The following is a 19368-nucleotide window of genomic DNA, read 5'->3' as shown; positions in this document are numbered from 1 at the left end:
CAGTCCTTTCTCTGGAATATTGTCAGGTTTGCCTTAAGTGGACCTTTCATGGAAAGTGGTGGGTAAACTGCTGAAACAGAAGTAAGGCTTCACTGAGCTTATGAAACAGGTTGCATAAACTCTTTGCATGCTTGCTAATGAACGTTTATTAAAATTTGTATGTGGGACAGTTGATCTGGGCTTGATTTTTTTTTTTACTACCTTCTTATCTACCTCAAATTTCAGTGGCCAGTAGCTAATTTAAAAGAATGTAGAAGTTGTATATGACCTTATTGACTAGGTCAGCTAGAAACATCAGGTGTTTGATTGGACTGTTATCCAGATTGCTGCTTCCCACTGAATGAGTTTAGAAAGTAGTTTAGTTCTCATCTACAGTCTGCCAAGAGTGAAACTTTGTAGTAAGTTGTGTTGTGCTGAACATTTCCAATGTAGTTTCTTAAAACTTAGGGATTTCACAAAATAGTAAAATTTTAAAACTTTTGGAACCAAAATAGGTGACAACTTTCTATCTTGTCAGATATGAGGATATTAAAACTATAACTACCATTCATTATTACTACCATTTCATAAAACATTTTAAAGTCAAAATCTCAGAGAGTGGACAGTTAGCAATTTTATACTGTCAATAAAGAAAAACTGGAAATATTAAAAATAATTTCAAATGAAACAAGAGGGTTACACCATAACATTTTATTTTACAGTGCTATACTTTGTGCTCTTCTGTATATAGGTTTGTCAGTTTGGAGATGTTAAGACTTTGGAGTCTCACAAAATAGTAAAATTTTAATTTAGTGCCACCCCAAAATGGAGTCTGAATGGCCACTTCTTTCTGATACTTCGTTTTTATCACAGTTAATGTTGAAAATCCATTTTCAGCTGGATATGTGAAAATGGAAGCAACTCTTCTGAGGCTGCCTTAGTCAATTCAGAGTATTCTGGGCAAGAACAGCAGCAGTCCCATCTCCAGACAGGGCTAAAATCTGCAGTGACCGACTGGGTGACCAGTTCATAGGCACTGCAGAGAAGGTCAATGGAATATAGGTGCCTTCAGCCAGGGCCGCAACCTGAGACCTCAGTCCTGAGTGCCAAGCTTAAAGCATTCTGGGAGTCAGCTGAGGGCGAGCGGCAGCAGCCAGGAAGGAGGAAGCCTGGCAGTTCAAGGACGAGCCACTGGATTAACTAACTGGTGGATGTGTACTCCTGCCGCAGCAGGACGCTGCTCACTGCTGATGCCTTGGGTACTGGCTGATTACTAGGGTTTACACGCTGGACAAATGGCTGAAATGAAAAAATACTTTCTTAAATGAAGAACCAAGATGTGGCTCTAGAAGCACTGAGTGAGTGACAGAGATGTCAGAGACAAATTCGGATCCCCAAATACACGTGTGTTTGAGCTCTATTAAATCAGCTCAGGTAACTGAGGAGCAATGAAAAGGGAAAAATAAAAGCTTTTTATAATATAAACTTGAATCTGATTTCTCCTTTGTCCCTGGGTACACAGAGGAATATGATTCGAGATTGCCTGTTTCCTAGACATACACTTGTTCAGGGGCTCAGGATTTTTTTTTAACAACCTTGGTGAGCATTCCTTTCCTAAAACGAGCCTTTTTAATCCAGTTTGGTGGGGGCAGCGTAGTGGGATGGGAAGAGTAATCATCTGTGATTCAGAGAGTCTGCTTTATAATCACCAGATTGACCTTGAACAAATCAATTTTTCGTACCCCTGGTTTTTTCATTTATAAGAATCAAAATGGCCTTCCTGACTTCAGTAAACCAGATCAGGCCAGTGTTTCAGAAGATCAAACATTTCCTCACAAAGCAGTTTTAATGACCTCAAACAGGTTATGGCTAAAAATTCTTACAAATAGTATATTTAAATGTTTGAACTATAATACTTAGGTATTGCAGGATTTTCTTAAAAAGAACTGAAAAGAATGAAAGTAGTTAGAAAAAGGGAAATGGAAGGTAATATGAGTCCTAGTAACATGAAAAACTAACTTAAAGCATGTGTCTAAAGATTTCTTCTCCCAAGTTACAGGATCCTGGTTTCTAATGGTTCTTGGGTACTTTACCTGTAATGCTGCTAAGTGGACCTTTTTTTTTTCCAGAGTCCTTTGTTCTGCTTTTGATTTGCCACTGCTATCAGTGTTGGTAAATATATTTTGTGGTCCAGAATTTTTGTTATTAAGGTTGGCTTTATTGTTGGCTATCCTGTGTAGAGGTTTTCTCTTTACTGTTTACAGAAGACCTAGAGCAAAGGAGAAAACCATTTGTGCATTTTTCTTGGTTCTTGCCTTCTCTCCCTCCTGCTAGCACCAATCACTGCCTTATTGACCTAGAAGGCTGACCTCAGTCTGAGGCAACTATTTCACCATGTGACCATCCCCCTTAAATGCTGAGTCTGCTAATAATAGGCCTCCAAAATGGTACTAGAGTCTTGGGTCTTCTCCCTAAAGAACAGGGAACCTTTTGCTTGATTCAGATGGCAGGTCAAGGATATCTAGGATACATGGATTGCTTTTAATCACAGCTGAAAATTTTTATGTAATGTAGGGCCTTTTATAGTGTTCATGATTTTCAGGTGATTTCTTCTGAGCACAGAGATTTACAGCCCAGAGGCGCTTAAATGCTAAAAAGAGGATCTTTCATCCCCATTTCCAGCCATTAAGATTTCCATACTCCGTTTTCTTAATACTGGAGAAGTTGGGCAAGAGTTAGAAATAATCTGGTCCAAAAGACTGATCCAGAAACCCGGTTTCTATTAAGTGTTCTTCAGTTACCTCCTATTTAGACCACAAGCCTGCAACAAGTGTGGTTTGCATAGCCCCTGTTCGAAAAAAAAAAAAAAAATTTTGTTCCACAGAAATATGAGCTACAAAATTTTATGAGCAACTTGAGGTTTTTTTACATGCAAATCGTCACACTGAAGACTGATTCATTCTCTACTACTGGACCATATAAAATACAGAAAGCTATCTGGCACTTTAACTTCCTTGTCAGTAAACCAAGAGATACTGTGATTCCAAATTTGAAGAAGAAATAGGCACCAATTAAGTCAATTGCCCAGGGGTCTCATAAAATCAAGGGTCGGCAAAGATCAGAGAGGGGTCTCTGCTAGGCACAGCAACTAGAAATCAGCCTTGGGCCTAGTGCTCTCCCACCACAAGGTGGCACAATTCCCCTTGCCTGAAATCTTTGGTTACTGAAAGAACACTGACTTCCATATCATCATCGTCTTTGCATATAAGTAATTATATCGGACTGCCTCGTCTATGATATTATGTTTCCAGGGGCTAAGCGCTAGCTCACTTTTGAGATATTAACCAGCAAAATGTTTTCCACACCAGCGTAGTGGTAGCTTTTCACAGTCAGTAGCCCCTATCTCATTTTCCTTCATTGCCAATGGTGTAGCTAGAAGGTAATGAAGTCAAAGCCCAGGTTTCAGTTAATATGAAAACAACTTATTTATTACATGATAACCACTTTACATACATTATCTCATTTTTGCAGCGTCACCAAGAGATAGGTACTATTCTCATCCCCATCCTATGGATGAGAAAACCAGGATTACACACAGCCAGAAAATGGTGGTTCTGGGATTTGAGCAGGCTTGTCTGTCTCCAGAGCTAGAGCTCTTAACCACCATGAATCATAAAGAAAAATTAGTTCATAGGGATGTGTTGAAGTCATGTTTCTATGATCAGATAAAATAGTTCATTGGTGAGATAGTCATTGTTCAGAAAGAACTTATGTCCTAAAGTGGGGCCCAAATCCTTTACCAAACTCCACAAGTATTCTTGTACCCTCAGTTCAAACAGTGCTCTACATACCTTTTGCTTTAAATAAAACCAGACCTAAGATATTTTCTCTATGGCTCTAAATAAGGTTTTATTTGCCAAAATTTAAATCACTGACCATTTTAAAAAGAATTCAGGTAAATATAAATACAGTGGCTTTTTAAAAATTAATTCGTTCCCAACATGCCAGTAGGGAAGTTTAGTATGTCAAAAGTTCTGAGAAGTCCTTCAGGAAGTAAACCTGTGTCACTTTGTTTAATTCAGTTTGGTTTCCGCCTAAACTGAGTTCTTTCACAGAGCCGTTCTTCCTCCATCCCTTGGAATCAACATTGAAATACCCTTTAGGAAGTGCTGCCCGGTACAGCTGCCTTGAAGAACTTACCATCCTTTCATACACTGCCCTCTGTCATGCCTCTGTGCTTTTGCATATAGAGTACCTTCTTCCTGTAATGTCTTCTCTTCTCCTTCTGGATGAACTGTTACTCGCCCTTCAAGAAACAACTCAAATGTAACCCTCTCTATGAAGTCTTCTCCAGCCTTCTTAGACTGTCTCTCCTTGCTGCTCTTAGTGCACTGAGACTTCTACTAGAGAATCTATATTTCACATTTTCATTATTTTTCATGTTTGTCTCTTGCACTAGATTGTTGTCTCCTTAAGAGTAATGGCCGTGTTTTATTTATCTTATTTTATTTTATTACCACCTGCAGCTCTAACTGCACTTGGCACTTAGTAGGAGCTCACCAGATAAATCTGTTGAAGGACTGTTGAGGAAAGTGAGGCTCAGAATGTTTAAGCAACTTAAGGTTACATTGCTATTTCATAGCAGAGTTGGGACTCACACACAAGGTGCCTTGACTCAAGGTATACCGCTCTTTCACTGGGCATGAATAGCAAATTTGTGGCAGAAGTGCAGCTCTTCCCCCACCCATGCCCCATGACAGACAATAATAAACCAGGCTCCACCAAACCCAGCCTTTTGCTCTGGAACTTCAAGCATCACTCCAGGAAACCACTACCAGCGTGGGCCCAGGAGGTAAAATATACTTGTTCTCCTTGCCCTATTCCACGCTATACCTCCTGTCAATCTGTTTTTGCGGGCATGGTGGAGTGGCTGTTGATTGTAGAGTTCCCCCAGTGCTCTGCCAGAGACCAGGTACCCTGAGCTGGCTCTTTGTGGCTTAGCAGCCTCTGTTCCCCTTCAGGGAGACCCTGGGCGGGGGGAGCTAAATGCTCCGAAATGTTCACTTCTCTATCTGCCCCAGTGTTGCCAGCCATTCCTAGAATCCTGATTTGGAAAAGCCACTGCCCCTTGGCACCTGGATATTAGAGCAGATTTTGCTCCCCACCCACTCACACACCAGGGTTTGGCAAATATTTTCTCTTTTAATTTTGTAGAGGCAGTGTTAGAATATTTACTAGTGATAGGAAAGAATATGAATGCAGCAGCCTGGAAACAATCTAGTTTATGGGTCATAAATTTCATCACTAAGGTCTTGCCCAAGACTGGTTTGGCTGACACAAAATTTACTGAGTGTATCACCTGTTCTCCTACTTAACTGCAGTTCTCTCTGGAAATAATCACCCCAAATCCTCCTTTTCCACCCTGCTTTTCTTTGGCTTTCTCTCCCCATCCCCTCAGCCCAGAAAAGGCTATTTTTGTTCACATGACCAAGAAGACAGTAGATCACTAACAGGTTAATGGGCATTGAGGCACCTTCCCTCTTCCCCCTCCTATAAAGAGAAAAGGATGGTTTTCCTTGCTCCTTCTATTGTCTCCTACAGCTTAAGACCTATCAAAAGTTATACCAAAATAAGTTTTCTGCATGCAGCTGTCCTAGAGGTGTCTAACAAGGACAAAGATGAGGCTCATGTTCCGTGCCGTCACACTTCCGGTAAGTCTGGGTGACGGGCTACAGCTGCAACACTAGCTAATACTTATAGAGCACTCACCATATACCAAACACCATGCGAAGTGCTTTATGTGAATAATCTCATTTACTCTCTATTATCTCTCCATATTATAGATGCTATTCTAATCCTCATTAGAGAAAACTGAGGCTTAGGATAACTTGCCCTACGGCACACAGAAAGTAGAGGGGCCTGGATTCAGACACAGGTCTGTCTGACTCTAAAGTCCATGACCTTGACTACTGTATTCTAACAGTTAGAACTGTCCAGTAATGGAAAGGGCCACCTGGACAGGTAATGAGTGAGTTCCTGATTTGAGGAGGTGTTTAAACAGGTACTGGACAAACAGTAATCTTAAAAATCTGTTCTACCAGTACAGCTCACTCTAATGTCAGTGATGATTTCCTGTTTGCCTGTATGGCTGCTTATTAGTCATCATTATCATCATCACCTCTAATTAGCACACACTATGTGTCAGGCATCTTTCTGAGGAGTTGTACTTACATTAACTCATTAACTCATTTATGAAGTAGGTATTATTATCCCCATTTTATAGGTGAGAAAACTGAGAAATAAAGTGACTTGTGACAAGCTCACCCAGCTAATAAATAAACTGATTGTAACTCAGGCATCTGGCTCTAGTCCATTCTCTTAACACTACATTATATTGTCTCAATATTTGACATGTATGTGATACTCTTTTTAAAATTTTATTCTTTTTTATTATCAGAGGTATAATACATATTTGTTGTTTAAAAAAAAAGTCAAATAATATACATTATTTCAACACAAGTTGAAAGTCCTCCATAATTCCATACCCCAGAGATTACTGTTACCCTCCTTAATTATATAGTTACGTATATTTATGGGTTATACTATATATAATACTAATATCTATTTGTGTGTGTGTTTTTACCTCTAACAATATATCTGGGATATTTTTCCATGAGTCTTCAAAGCTCTACTTCATGCTTTTGAATGACCATATTATATAATTTATGTTTTACATTCCGTAATCTGACCCCAATTTATCTTTCCAAACTTATCTCCAGCACGTTCCTACTCAGGTACCTCCAGCTACAACAACTCAAGGCCACTTGCTTCTCCTCAGAAATATCAAGTCTCTCCAGGCCACTATGCTGTTGTTTGTGCTACTTGAAATGCCCTCCTCTGGCTTTTCTACCTGTTGATGTTTTACTTTTCTTTGAAGACCCAGCCACCTGCCTGCTGCATACACACTGTCTCCACCTACATTTCCAGCCCTACAATTTATTACTTGTCCTCTGTTTATATTTCTATTAAAGCTTTACTACAGACTAACTTGTAATCTGGTCATGTGTGTCTGTTTTCTTGAAAGGACTGTATCTTAAACATCTTAGTATTTCTAGAGCTTAGAGGGAGGTTGATATGTAAATGATTAAAACTGAAGTCCATTTGTGACTTAGGTAAAAGTCAGACTAAACAATCTCAAAGTTTACTTCCAAATCTGAGATTTTCTGTGCCTTTTCTTTACACTGAAATCTTATTTGAGGCCCTTGCAACTAACATTTAACCTTGGAAACCAACTCCTATTTCATGGGGCCAGTTCTGCTTTCACTTCTTTGCAGAGGCTTCAAAAGCCAAGAATTTGGGCTCTTGGCAATGAAAGTTCGGTGAATGTTGTCACTGGGTTTCCAGAGGAGGTGGGGTAGAAAGCACAAGAGCACATCAGGAAACTAGCAGAGTTCCAGGACATCTGGGATTGATTATTCCAGCAAGATGCTCAAGCCAAGAGAACAATTCCTGTACTGGGTTTTTTGTGGGGTTTTTTGTTTGGTGGTGGTGGTGTTGTTGTTTGACATCTGGGCTTTGGCAGCCACGCCTATGGCTTTGCTCAGCAATTCTTGAGGAATGAGATATGAGCTTGTTTCAGGGCTCACATCTTACTGACTGGACTTCTGCTACAGCAGAGTCCTTCAAAAGACTCTTCTTTTCCCCTTACATGTGCTTTCTTGGTAGGTCTAGGTCTCATTGTCATTTACAGAGAGAAGAATTAGCCTCCGAGAACCAAAAGAAACTCATACTACCTGGGGTCTGAATTGGGTTATACCAATGCTTCCTAATTTCTCCTCCTCCTATCATTCTTTTCAAATCATGGACAAGGAACCAGGAACAGTAAAAAAAAAAAACTCAAGGGAAAAGCAACTTCAAGCTACTGAGGAAATGGATTCACTATAGCTATTCTGAAGTTTCTCTTTTTAAATACAAGCTGAGTAGAACTTTTGTTCCAGTTTTGAGGACACATGCATTTCTTGTCTGAAGTTATATGTTTTATACTTTTAGTTTCATTATTATTACCTTCAGTGTACAAAATGTACTTTAGATATGTTCAAAGATTCAAATTCTCAATCTAATTCTCAAACATACAAACATATTGTTAATACTGCCCAACGATCAATCACAATTAGGATTTCAAATATTCTGACCTATTACCCTGGAAGCAAAAGGCATGTACTGCAGAAGAAGGGGGAAGGAAATGTGTTTTGCTAACATTCATTGAGTACATATTCTGCCAGGCACTGGCCTATGCATGTTATATATGTTATTTTATTGAAAACTCACAACTCCATGTCATATGCTATTATTTGCATTTTAGTGATGGAGAAACCAAGGCTCAGAGGTTAAGTGATTTTTCCAAGGTCATATACTTATTAAGTGGCAGAGGCAGGTTTAAGATGACAGGGCTGACTCCAGTAATATATACTCTTTACCCATCACTCTTAATATAAAATAATAATAGCGTGATATATAGAAGCTTCTTATCGAAACATTCTGACCTATTATCTCCAGCATCTCAGAAAGATAATTCTTCTTCTTCTTATTCTTATGCCAACATTTATTGAGTACTTAAGACCTGTCAGGCCCTGATCTAAGTGCTGTATTATATGTGATCTTATTATTTCTCAGAAAATCCACTTTTTGAGGAAGGTACTGTTATTTCACTGATGAATAAAGGTGCTGAGAGAGGTCAAGGAAGTTCACCTAGGTCAGAGAGCCTGATTAAAATCCGGACAACCTGCCTTCAGAGAGTAAGCTACATTGCCCACGGAGAGCACATTCTGGAGTTAGAGACCTGGGTTCCCATCCCAGCTCCGCCTCCTCCTGGGTAATTCAACTTGAACATATCTGTCCTCAGTTCCCCCGTATGTAAAACGAGGTTCTGGGGACTTGCCTGCTGATCAGGTGTCCCCATATGCAGTCTCAAATTCCTCAAAAGTCAGAATCCCTATTAATGTAGTGAAAGGCAGTGTATTTTTGAACTATGACAGACCTGGGTTCAAATCCTACCACACTTACCAGCTAGATGATTTTAAACAAGATATTCAAACTTTCTGAGTCTCAAGTTTCATCACCTGAACATGTAAGATAAAAAATACCTACCGGGGGCTTCCCTGGTGGTGCAGTGGTTGAGAATCTGCCTGCCAATGCAGGGGACACGGGTTCGAGCCCTGGTCTGGAAAGATCCCACATGCCGCGGAGCAACTGGGCCCGTGAGCCACAACTACTGAGCCTGCGCGTCTGGAGCCTGTGCTCCGCAACAAGAGAGGCCGCGATAGTGAGAGGCCCGCGCACCGCAATGAAGAGTGGCCCCCGCTTGCCACAACTAGAGAAAGCCCTCACACAGAAACAAAGACCCAACACAGCCAAAAATAAATAAATAAAATAAAATAAGGTACCGCTTATTTAAAAAAAAAAAAAAACCACCTACCGAATAGGGTTATTTATGAATCAGAAATAATATATGTATGTTACAATATCAGGGGATTGGAAGAAGTTCTACCTCATCGTTATTATTAATACTGTTATGGTTACTGACTAAGAAAACATACTTTCATATATGCCAGCAGGCAGAAGGCAAAGTTCCCCATATACCCTCCTACCGTGGGCATCATTCTCTCCTGGGTAAGATCAAGCAGGAGACAGTCTGCTGTTGGTCCTCCTGTAGGTGTGGCTCTGACTGAGGTGGATGGGGACACGATGGGCTGATGTATTCTCTGTGTTCATTTTGTCCCCCCCACCCCGGCCAGCGTAGTGAGAAAGTACTAACTGTGAGCCACCTCCAGAGAAATGCAATCAGAGTCCTAACTCTCACCCCATAATGACACCCCTCTTTGTCAGAGGGCTCTAAGGGGAAAGCACATGACCTTTAGAGTCACACTTGCTTGGGTCCAAACCTCCAAGACTTAAGTGAATTTAGGCATGTTCTTTTATAGAACATCAGGCCCCCTTCTGTCAAACTAGAGCTATCATGTAGGGTATTTGTAAAAATTAAATACTTTATGAATAGGATCTAGCTCAGTTTTAGGGATTTAGTATACACTCAACAAAAGAGAACAGTTCAGGATCAATATCATTCTGAGATGAACAAACAGCAATGGTATGCCAAGGGTCAAGAAGGGGGCAGGTCTACACAAAACACTCTTTGGCTGAAATTCTAAACATTTTTAAAGAAGATTCTGAAGAGGCTCTTTTATTTTTAACTTTGGAGACAACTGTTTCCTCCCAAAAGTTGCCTTATGTTTGGGGACTTAGATTTTGTATGTTTAGCAAGAAAGATAAGTTTAATGTATTCACTTACTTTTTTTTCTGGCTGTGCCCCCGGCTTGTGGGATCTTAGTTCCCCCACCAGGGATGGAACCCAGGCTCTCACCAGTGAACGCATGGAGTCCTAACCACTGGACCGCCAGGGAATTCCTTCACTTGCTTTGTTATAAACCCAATTTGTATCTACCACAAGCTGTTAGCTGAAACAGTCTTGTAGGACTTGGTTACAATGCTCAGCATTGAAAGAGACATAAATACTAAATAATATTGCAGCAGACCCCTGTAACATAGGGTTCTGAGAGACTACTAGAAATTGACTAGGTACCTCCAGTTTAGGATTTGGCCAGATCCATAGTACAGGTTGGCATTTTGCCTTACTAACAAGAATAACAGGTGAATCACCCCTAAATGAATGAATCTGGGTGAGGCCAAGCTATCCATATATCCACACTGAAGACCTGGTTGATGATCAGGGTCAGAACTTACCTCTGCATTAGGGTAAGGAGGTTTTCTGTGTCTCTGCTTTTACAGTGCTCATGTCCATATATGAGGATTTGAATCATCAGACACTGTAGGCGAGGTGAGAAGCATAACAGTTTAAAGAGACTCAAATAACAAGCACCTTCATTATAAACCAGACTCAGGAGAGCACCAGTGGAACTGAGATGTCACAGGTTTACATTTCAGATGCCTCTACTACACATCCTCCTGGTTCCCTTCCAAGGAGGAAGGAGTCTGAATCGAAGGCTCTGTCCCCCTAGTGCTGTACCCGTATCATTCCACTTCACTGAAGCTTCCACTACCATATGTGGCTGTGGAAAACCAAAGTAACAGGCCTGAAAATTGACAGCATGCCTACCTAAAACCTGCGGTGGTTTCCACCAGGATTTTCCAAATAGCTGTAATCAAATGGGTAGATATAAATGAAATCAGTGTACGTGTCCCAAACTTGCATTGCATTCTCAAGCTACATAACTTTACTCTTAGGCAGTTTTCCATTGTAAATTTTATTGCTGACCTCTCTATCCAATCAAGATGGAATTATAGGCACCAGATTTGCCCTCCCACGTGAAACAACCAGAAAAGAAAAAGTAGACGAAATATATTTGGAACAATCTTCAAGACAATGAACATTAGGCAACAAAGGACAGTGTTCCCTGAGAGAGGGAAAGCAAGTGAAATAAACGCTATGATTGCCCCAGATTACTGCTTTGAGACCATCTCCAGGCTGTGATGCAGGGAAGTGGAGCTCAGCAGACGCCCTGAATTGAGGATATGGAGCTGAGAGTCTCAGGAGACTCTCAGGGCAGAGTAACAGAGGACAGACAGCTGCATAGAAAGAGAATAAGAATATCTGTATCTGCAGTGTGTCCCCTTCAAGTGCGGTTGGCCCTCAGTCTGGGAACCTGCAGATACAGAGGGCCGACCGTACTACAACATTTTATACTAGGGACTTGAGCATCTGTAGATTTTGGTGTTGGTGAGGGGGACAGGTGGGAAGTCCTAGAACCAATCCCCCATGGATACCGAGGGACAACTGTATTCAGCAGAGTACTGATTAACACAGAGCCATAAAAACTGCCCAAGGCTTGAGAAAAGAATCATCTGAAGGTACTGGAGGGAACAGTGCCCTGTGTTTATACAGGGCCAGGTACAGTGGCCTCTTCACATCGGCCAAACTGGAAAGACTCATTGTCATGGAGCATTGGGTGGGCTACTCAGCGGTACTGAGGCTTTTGCTTTAGTAATGGGGGTTAATTAGCCCTTGACTAAACGCAGCCCTACTCCCATCTAACCAATCTTAAAAGTAGGACCTAAAAGGACCAAAATGTAATTTAGCTGAATTCCACAACAAAGTAATTTAACTGATTTCCAGAACAAAGTTCAAGAATACTTACAGAAATACAAAAATATCCAACACCAACAAGGTAAAATACACAATGTCTGGCATCCAAACAAAGATTCACGTTGAATCCCTACTCCAGATGGAGGATGTAGACATGCCATCAAACATTCATTGCTGGTTGGGCTTCCCTGGTGGCGCAGTGGTTGAGAATCTGCCTGCCAATGCAGGGCACACGGGTTCGAGCCCTGGTCTGGGAGGATCCCACATGCCGCGGAGCAACTAGGCCCGTGAGTCACAATTACTGAGCCTGCGCGTCTGGAGCCTGTGCTCCGCAACAAGAGAGGCCGCGATAGTGAGAGGCCTGCGCACCGCGATGAAAAGTGGCCCCCGCTTGCCGCAACTAGAGAAAAGCCCTTGCACAGAAACGCAGACCCAACACAGCCAAAAATAAATAAATAAATAATTAAAATAAAAAAAAAACACTCATTGCTGGTAAAATCCAGATGGGGCTCTCTTTCATTGACTTTGTATGGAACATGGTAAGCCCTTACAGTGTATATGCTGGGGTCTTTTTTCATTTCAGGAAAGTTATCTCCAATGATTTCCTTGATTACTGTTTCTATTCCAAGTATTATAGTTCCTCTTCAGAAAAACATAGAATTCTTTGGCTGAATCTCTACTTTGTCCTCCACATCAGCTACTTTCTCATTATATACATTCTTCCTTGTCCTCTGCATTATAGGAAAGCTTTTCAAATTTGTCATATAAATCACTGTTTCTTAAAACTGACAGGACATTACACCTCTAGAAGTATTAAAAATGCAGATTCTGGACACAGTGTCATCTGGACACTAAGAACATCTGATTTGATGGTCTGAGGTGGGACTCAGGAGTCTGTTTTCTGTTTCATTTTTGTTTTGTTTTTTACTGACTCTTGCAATTCTAGATTGAGGAAATATTGTTCAACATCATTACAGCATGTTAAGATGCTCTTCCCTATTTTCAATGTGGATTTGAATTTTTTAAATTTCTTGTTTCCCTGAAATAAATTCCTTCTTTTTTTTCTTTTTCTTTCTTTCTTTTTTTTTTCTTGGCCATGCTGCGTGGCTTGTGAGATCTTAGTTCCCTGACCAGGGATCAAACCCAGGCCCCAACAGTGAAAGCATGGAGTCCTAACCATTGGACCACAAGGGAATTCTCTGTTTCCCTGAAATTCCTTCTTAATTCAGCCTTAGCATTTTAATCTCATCTCATCTTTTGGCCTCAAACTGTCATCCTTTCATTTTAAAGTTTTCTCTCCTTACAGGTTTATAATCCCATTACATAGCTGCCATCCATGTGTTTATGCTTCCCTTGAAGAAGCTATTCTGATCCTTATAACTTATTTTCGTAGGGTTTTCTTTTTCTCTGAATCTTCAAAATGAAGTCCCCTTTCTTCTGTTATTTACTATTTTCATACTTATTACATTAAGTTAACCTGAAATGATATAAAATATCTCCACACCTGCCGATATGTGTGTGTGTGTATTGCTTTTTTTTTTTTTTTTTGGCCACACTGCACAGCTTGCGGGATCATAGTTCCCTAACCAGGGACTGAACCTGGGGCCCCTGGAGTGAAATCACAGAGTCCTAACCACTGGACCACCAGGGAATTCCCATGTGTGGATTGCTTTTGACTCTGCCCTCTTGAATATCAGTTGATCTTTACCAACTTTTCCTCTGACATTGAACTAATTTGGGTTTTATGTAGAGACATCACTACCGATCTTACCTAGTCTTTAGCTTGGGCTGTTAGTATGCTGACTGGCTGAACAACTGTTAGTCACACCTCTTGCCACATCCTACTACTAGGCAATGAACTTCCAGGGTTGTCTGAGCTCCCTGGAAGGGGAATCAGTGCTCGGGTAATGATGGCTAGACAAGGTGTTCCTTATTCCAACACAACCTTTGGTGCTTTCACAAGATTCTGCTACTGCCATACCAAGTTTCCAGGATTAGGGTATTACTCTTCTAAAACTCTGGTCCAGGCACAGACACAACAAAAGTTTCTGTAGTCATATTCTCCCTTAGCACATCTAAGAATGTGAAGAATTTTCAAAAAGAGAATACTTTACTTTAAAAAAAAAAAAAAAGAAAGAAAGAAAAAGAGAAGGAAGAAAAAAAAGGAAGGAGAGAGAGAGGGAAGGGAAGGGAAAACACACACACACACACACACACACACACACACACACACATCTCCCCTCACATTTTGCTTACAGGCCTGGGAGCAAATGTAAAAAACCAGCCAGTATTCACCTTCCTTAGCAGCTGAATTGCCTTTCTGAGCTCTCCTTTGGTAAAGCAGATCCTGCCCATGTTATAAAAAGTTTCAGCCACTTTTTTACTACAGTCACCATAGCTGATGACCTGAGACTTCAATAAAGCCTTTAGCAGTCTGTAAGCCTCCTAGGGGATAAAAAAATATGTACATATTTTTAATTCACCTGGTAATTCTGAAGGAGCACGCTGGTTGTATTCCATGAGCTTTTCAAACCTTCAGAAAAACTGAAAGAATAGTAGAATGAATACACATAATATTTTAACCTAGATTCACCAATTGGCTATCATTTTGCCACATTTGCTTTCTCTTTAAAAAATTATATGTATATGTAATAGATAACATTTTTATATACATATATACATACACATATATATTTTTGTTGAAAATAAGTTGTACTTAAGATACTTTACCCCTAAATACTTAAGCATGTATCTTCTTAGAACAAGAACATTTTCCTACATAACTATAATAACATTATCACTCTCAAAATTTTTTACATTGATATAATATTAATATATGCTCTGTATTCAAATTTCCCAATGGTCCAATCATGTTCTTTATAACTTTAAAAATCTAATATCCAATGAAGAATCACATATTGCATTTAGTTTTCACAATCCTTTAGTCTTCTTTAATCTGTAGCAGTTCTGTCCTTTCATAATATGGGCTTTTTTTTTTTTTAAGTCCAGGCCAGTTGTCTTTCAGCTCGACTCTCACTCTTAACTACTTACTATACAGCATATGATTCAGAGGAAACTTAAGTATACATTGGAAGTTATTTATAGAACAACATGGCTTGTACTCATTGGATTTCCAATGGGAAGTGAGGCGCCCTCAACAATGGCACGGCACCCTCTGCCTGTGTTAACTATGTTGACATTTATAAATAGGACATTTCTTTGGAACGGGGTTGAACATGTAATCAACATCCTGGTATACGGCATGTCAGAACAAACATAAAAAGGATGTCAGTTGTTGCTTTCCAGGAAACATTGCCAATAATTTAGGAGTCTCAAGGCTCTATATTATCTTTGCATTTTTCAGAATAGGAAGACATGCATGTAAGTAGATTTTCCTATTTTTTCAGTGTACAAGTCTTTCACCTCCTTGGTTAAGTTTATTCCTAAGTATTTTATTCTTTTTGATACTTTTGTAGATGGGAGTGTTTTCTTAATTTCTTTTTCAGATTGTTCACTGTTGGTGTATAGAAACACAGCAGATTTTTGTATGTTGATTTTGTATCCTGAAATTTTTTTATATCCTGTGATTTATTAGTTCTAACAGTTCGTGTGTGTGTGTGTGTGTGTGTGTGTGTGTGTGTGTGTGTGAAATCCTTAGGGTTTTCTGCATATAAGAATATAAGATCATATAATCTGCAAATAGAAATAATTCACTTCTTTCTTTCCAATTTGGATGACTTTTATTTCTTTTGCTGGCCTAATTGCTCTGGCTAGTACTTCCAGGACTATATTGAATAGAAGTGGGCAAGAGTAGGCATCCTTGTCCTGTTATCGATCTTAGAAAAAAAATGCTTTCAATTTTTCATCACTGAGTATGATGTTACCTGTGAGCTTTTCATATATGACCTTTGTTATTCCTAGTTTGTTGAATGTTTTTATCATAAAAAGATGCTGAATTTTGTCAAACATTTTTTCTGTATTCTTGCAATGATTATGTGATTTTTATCCTTCATTCTGATAATGTAGTGTATCACATTGATTGTATTTCATGTGTTGAACCATTCTTGCATCCTAGGGATAAATTCCACTTGGTCATGGTGTGTGGTCATTATAATATGCTGGTGAATTCAGTTTGCTAGTATTTTGTTGAAATTTTTGCATCTATATTCATCAAGGATATTGTCCTGTAGTTTTCTTTTCTTGTAGTCTTTTCCTAGCTTTGGTATCAAGGTAATGCTGGCCTCATGAAATGAGTTTGGAAGCATTCCTTCCTCTTCAATTTTTTGGGAAGAGTTTGAGGAGGACTGGAGTTAATTTTTCTTTAAATGTTTCATAGAATTCACCAGTGAAGCCATTTAATCTTGGACTTTTCTTGTTGGCACATTTGAACTCCTTACTAGTTAAAGTTCTATTCAGATTTTCTGTTTCTTCATGGTTCAGTCTTAGCAGGTTGTATGTTTCTAGGAATTTACCCATTTCTTCTAGGTTATCCAAGTTGTTGGAATGTAATTGTTCATAGTAGTCTCTTGTAATCCTTTTAATTTCTGTGGCATCAGTTGTAATGTTTCTTCTTTCATTTCTGATTTTATTTATTTGAGTCTTCTCTCTGTTGTTCTTATTTAGTCTAGCTATTCATTGGGACTGATTCCAGTAGCTCAGGCTCCTGGTTCTCACAAAGTGTGCTTCTCTGGGTAGAGTAGGCTGGCTCTTCAGTTGAATCCGTGTAACTTTCTCTTTGGCTTCCTTCTTTTTCTGATCTTTCATGCATTTCTTTCATGCATTTCAGGAATTTATCCTGGCCCTTAGAGTGCTTAATATGCTCAATATGTACATTAATCCTCTTGGCAAGAGGATTACCCTTAACTTGTTTGTTTATAACAATGCCAACAGCAAGCTGGGTAACATTGTAGACTCTTCCAATTTTGCCATGGTAACATTTCTGGGCATTCCTTTTTGAACAATGCCCATTCCCTTACTGTATACAAGATTACCTTTCCTGTAGATCCCCAAGGATGTGGCCAAAGAAATAACTCCATGTTTTCTAAAAGGCCTAGAGAACATATAGTGGATGCCTCTCATCTTTCCCTTGTGTTCATCGTTTTAAGGAATTCCTGGAAGACGGCAGTTCTGGCCAATGGATCCTGTTTATTTTTTATCCGTGGCAGATTAAACCCCTGTTTGAAAAAAAATGTTATATTTCATGGGAACACAATTCCCAAATCATCTGAGTTTCTGTTATGGTCCTCTAGAACAGGCTGAGAGTCTCATCTCAGGCTTGAGGTTGGGAGAAAAAGCTCCTTTTAAAATGGAATTATCCCACAGGAAATGTGTTATAAAATTCAGCAAAGTAACTCAATAGTTATTGAGCACCTACTATGTGCCAGTTACTGTTTCAGACACTAGGGACACTGCAGTGAACAAAACAGACAAAACCCTTGTCCTCATGGAGCTTGTTTCCTAGTAGAAAAGGTGACCTGTCCACAGTCCTGCTTGTGGTTTAGATTCAGAGCCACCTGGCACTCAAGACACTTTTGCATCTCTGTCTAGGAGCTTGGTACACTTGGTTAGAAGCTGACAGCTGTCAGGCATTGGTACTGGTGCCTTATCACAAAGTCAAGATGTTCACTGTATCAGAACATAACAAGGATAAGCTATGAGATTCTGGCCAAGTACTTTCTTGGAAACTAAATTAAAATATTAGGTCAATCTGTGGCTTTACATTAATCTTTGGAACCAACAAAAAATATTGCAGCCACTGTAAAAAAAAAAAAAAAGTCACAAACCACCACAAGGTTTTTTGCCTCTACAAGTGGCAATTAAAATAGAACTAAAGAAAATGTCATCATTTATAAAAATGTTCAAATGTGGAATAAAAGAAGCTTTTTCTTCATTCCTTGAAAAAAAATTCATACTTATTAAGTGCCTAGAAACTTACTCTTAAACTGGTTGTCACATGGCCAACAAGACCATGTCAGATCCACACCTGTTTCTCACATGCCTGAGGAAGAATAAAGTTGGCTTGGTCAGGTCAAAGTCACATGGGATCTCATGACGAATAAAGGTCTTCACTGCTTTCATGCTGAACTCAGTACATAAAGTATTTGAGTTTTTGAGTAACAGTTTAGACTCATGGGACTTCTAAGTAAAAGGTCAGCAATCAAAAGCATTTTCTATAACTGTTTTTTTAATGTGAAAACAAAAGTTTGATTAATAAAGAATTGAAGACCGGAAACTGAGAAGGAAATAATATATCAAGAGTAAAAGAAACTATCAGCTATATCCAAAGATAAAAGCCAAATTTGACTTAAAATATTAAATTTACAGGACCAGAGATTATATGTGTCCAGGATTTGAAGGACCTCATGTTTCAAGATACAAGAAAAATACTTTTTTTTCTTTACTAATATTGCAAGCTGCACCAGCCCTATTTTTACTGCTGGCTTTACCTGAGCCTTCTCTGAGCTCCAGTTTCGGAATTACGAGATGAAAAAGGCTGTCCCAATCTAATAAACAATCTAGCAATTACATTTATGAGTTGATAACATTTACCTGTTTTTCCCCATTTTGCACAAGCCATTTGCAAAATTCTTCAATGGTCGTCAGTGTTTCATAATCCTCTGGGCCCAATGTTGTTTGATATGCAGTGATGCTTTTTATAAAATATATCTCAACAGCATCTGCAAAAAAGGGAAACAATTATTTAAGGCAATATGCTAGCCTTTACAAGTGTCTAATTTCAGCTTTAGCTAAATTAATTAGACAATTGCATGCTTAAAGCCCATGCCTGTCCTCTTTCCAGCACTCATAAAAGCCTCAAAAAGTCTGAGATATAATTTGATGGCATATCAGATGATGTTCTGATTTTATTCTCTTGATGAAATGCATGGACTTTCTGTAGGAAAAGAAAGCTTATGTCTGAACACTCTTATCCTGAGACCTAAAATAACCATCATATTAAACTCCCAAGTGCAACGCAAGACTATGTTTTTAGCTAAATTAAAATCTGATGGAGATTACTGCTTACTGGGGTTTCTGTTCAGTGTATGTGTGTGTGGAGAGAGAGGGTGAGTTTTGATTTTCAAAGAACTTTAAATATACAGTTGTTATTGTTTAAAAATTTACTTCTAATGTTGTCTTTTTTTCCAAACATAATAGATGTTTATGTAATCAATCTAGAAAATGCAGAGAAGCAAAAAGAAAATGAACATTATCTCCATACACATCACTCAGGA

General features: G+C 39.2%; 1 protein-coding gene across 1 annotated transcript in view; it reads right to left on the bottom strand.

Annotated features, from left to right (window-relative positions):
- Positions 1–941: 941 nt before the first annotated feature.
- Positions 942–19368, bottom strand: part of TTC23L (tetratricopeptide repeat domain 23 like) — a 58227-nt gene continuing 39800 nt past the window's right edge. The window contains exons 11-14 of the mRNA XM_057540345.1: positions 18686–18813; positions 10777–10859; positions 2073–2248; positions 942–1278 (exon numbers count right to left, since the gene is read on the bottom strand). Coding sequence (XP_057396328.1) covers positions 2197–2248; positions 10777–10859; positions 18686–18813 — 263 coding nt within the window. The 3' untranslated portion in view covers positions 942–1278; positions 2073–2196. The remainder of the gene's footprint in view (positions 1279–2072; positions 2249–10776; positions 10860–18685; positions 18814–19368) is intronic.

This window comes from Balaenoptera acutorostrata, chromosome 2 (assembly GCF_949987535.1).
Source record: "Balaenoptera acutorostrata chromosome 2, mBalAcu1.1, whole genome shotgun sequence".
Lineage (NCBI taxonomy): Eukaryota > Metazoa > Chordata > Mammalia > Artiodactyla > Balaenopteridae > Balaenoptera > Balaenoptera acutorostrata.
Note: the sequence above shows the minus strand (reverse complement) of the source record. Positions and strands in the feature narration are given on the sequence as shown.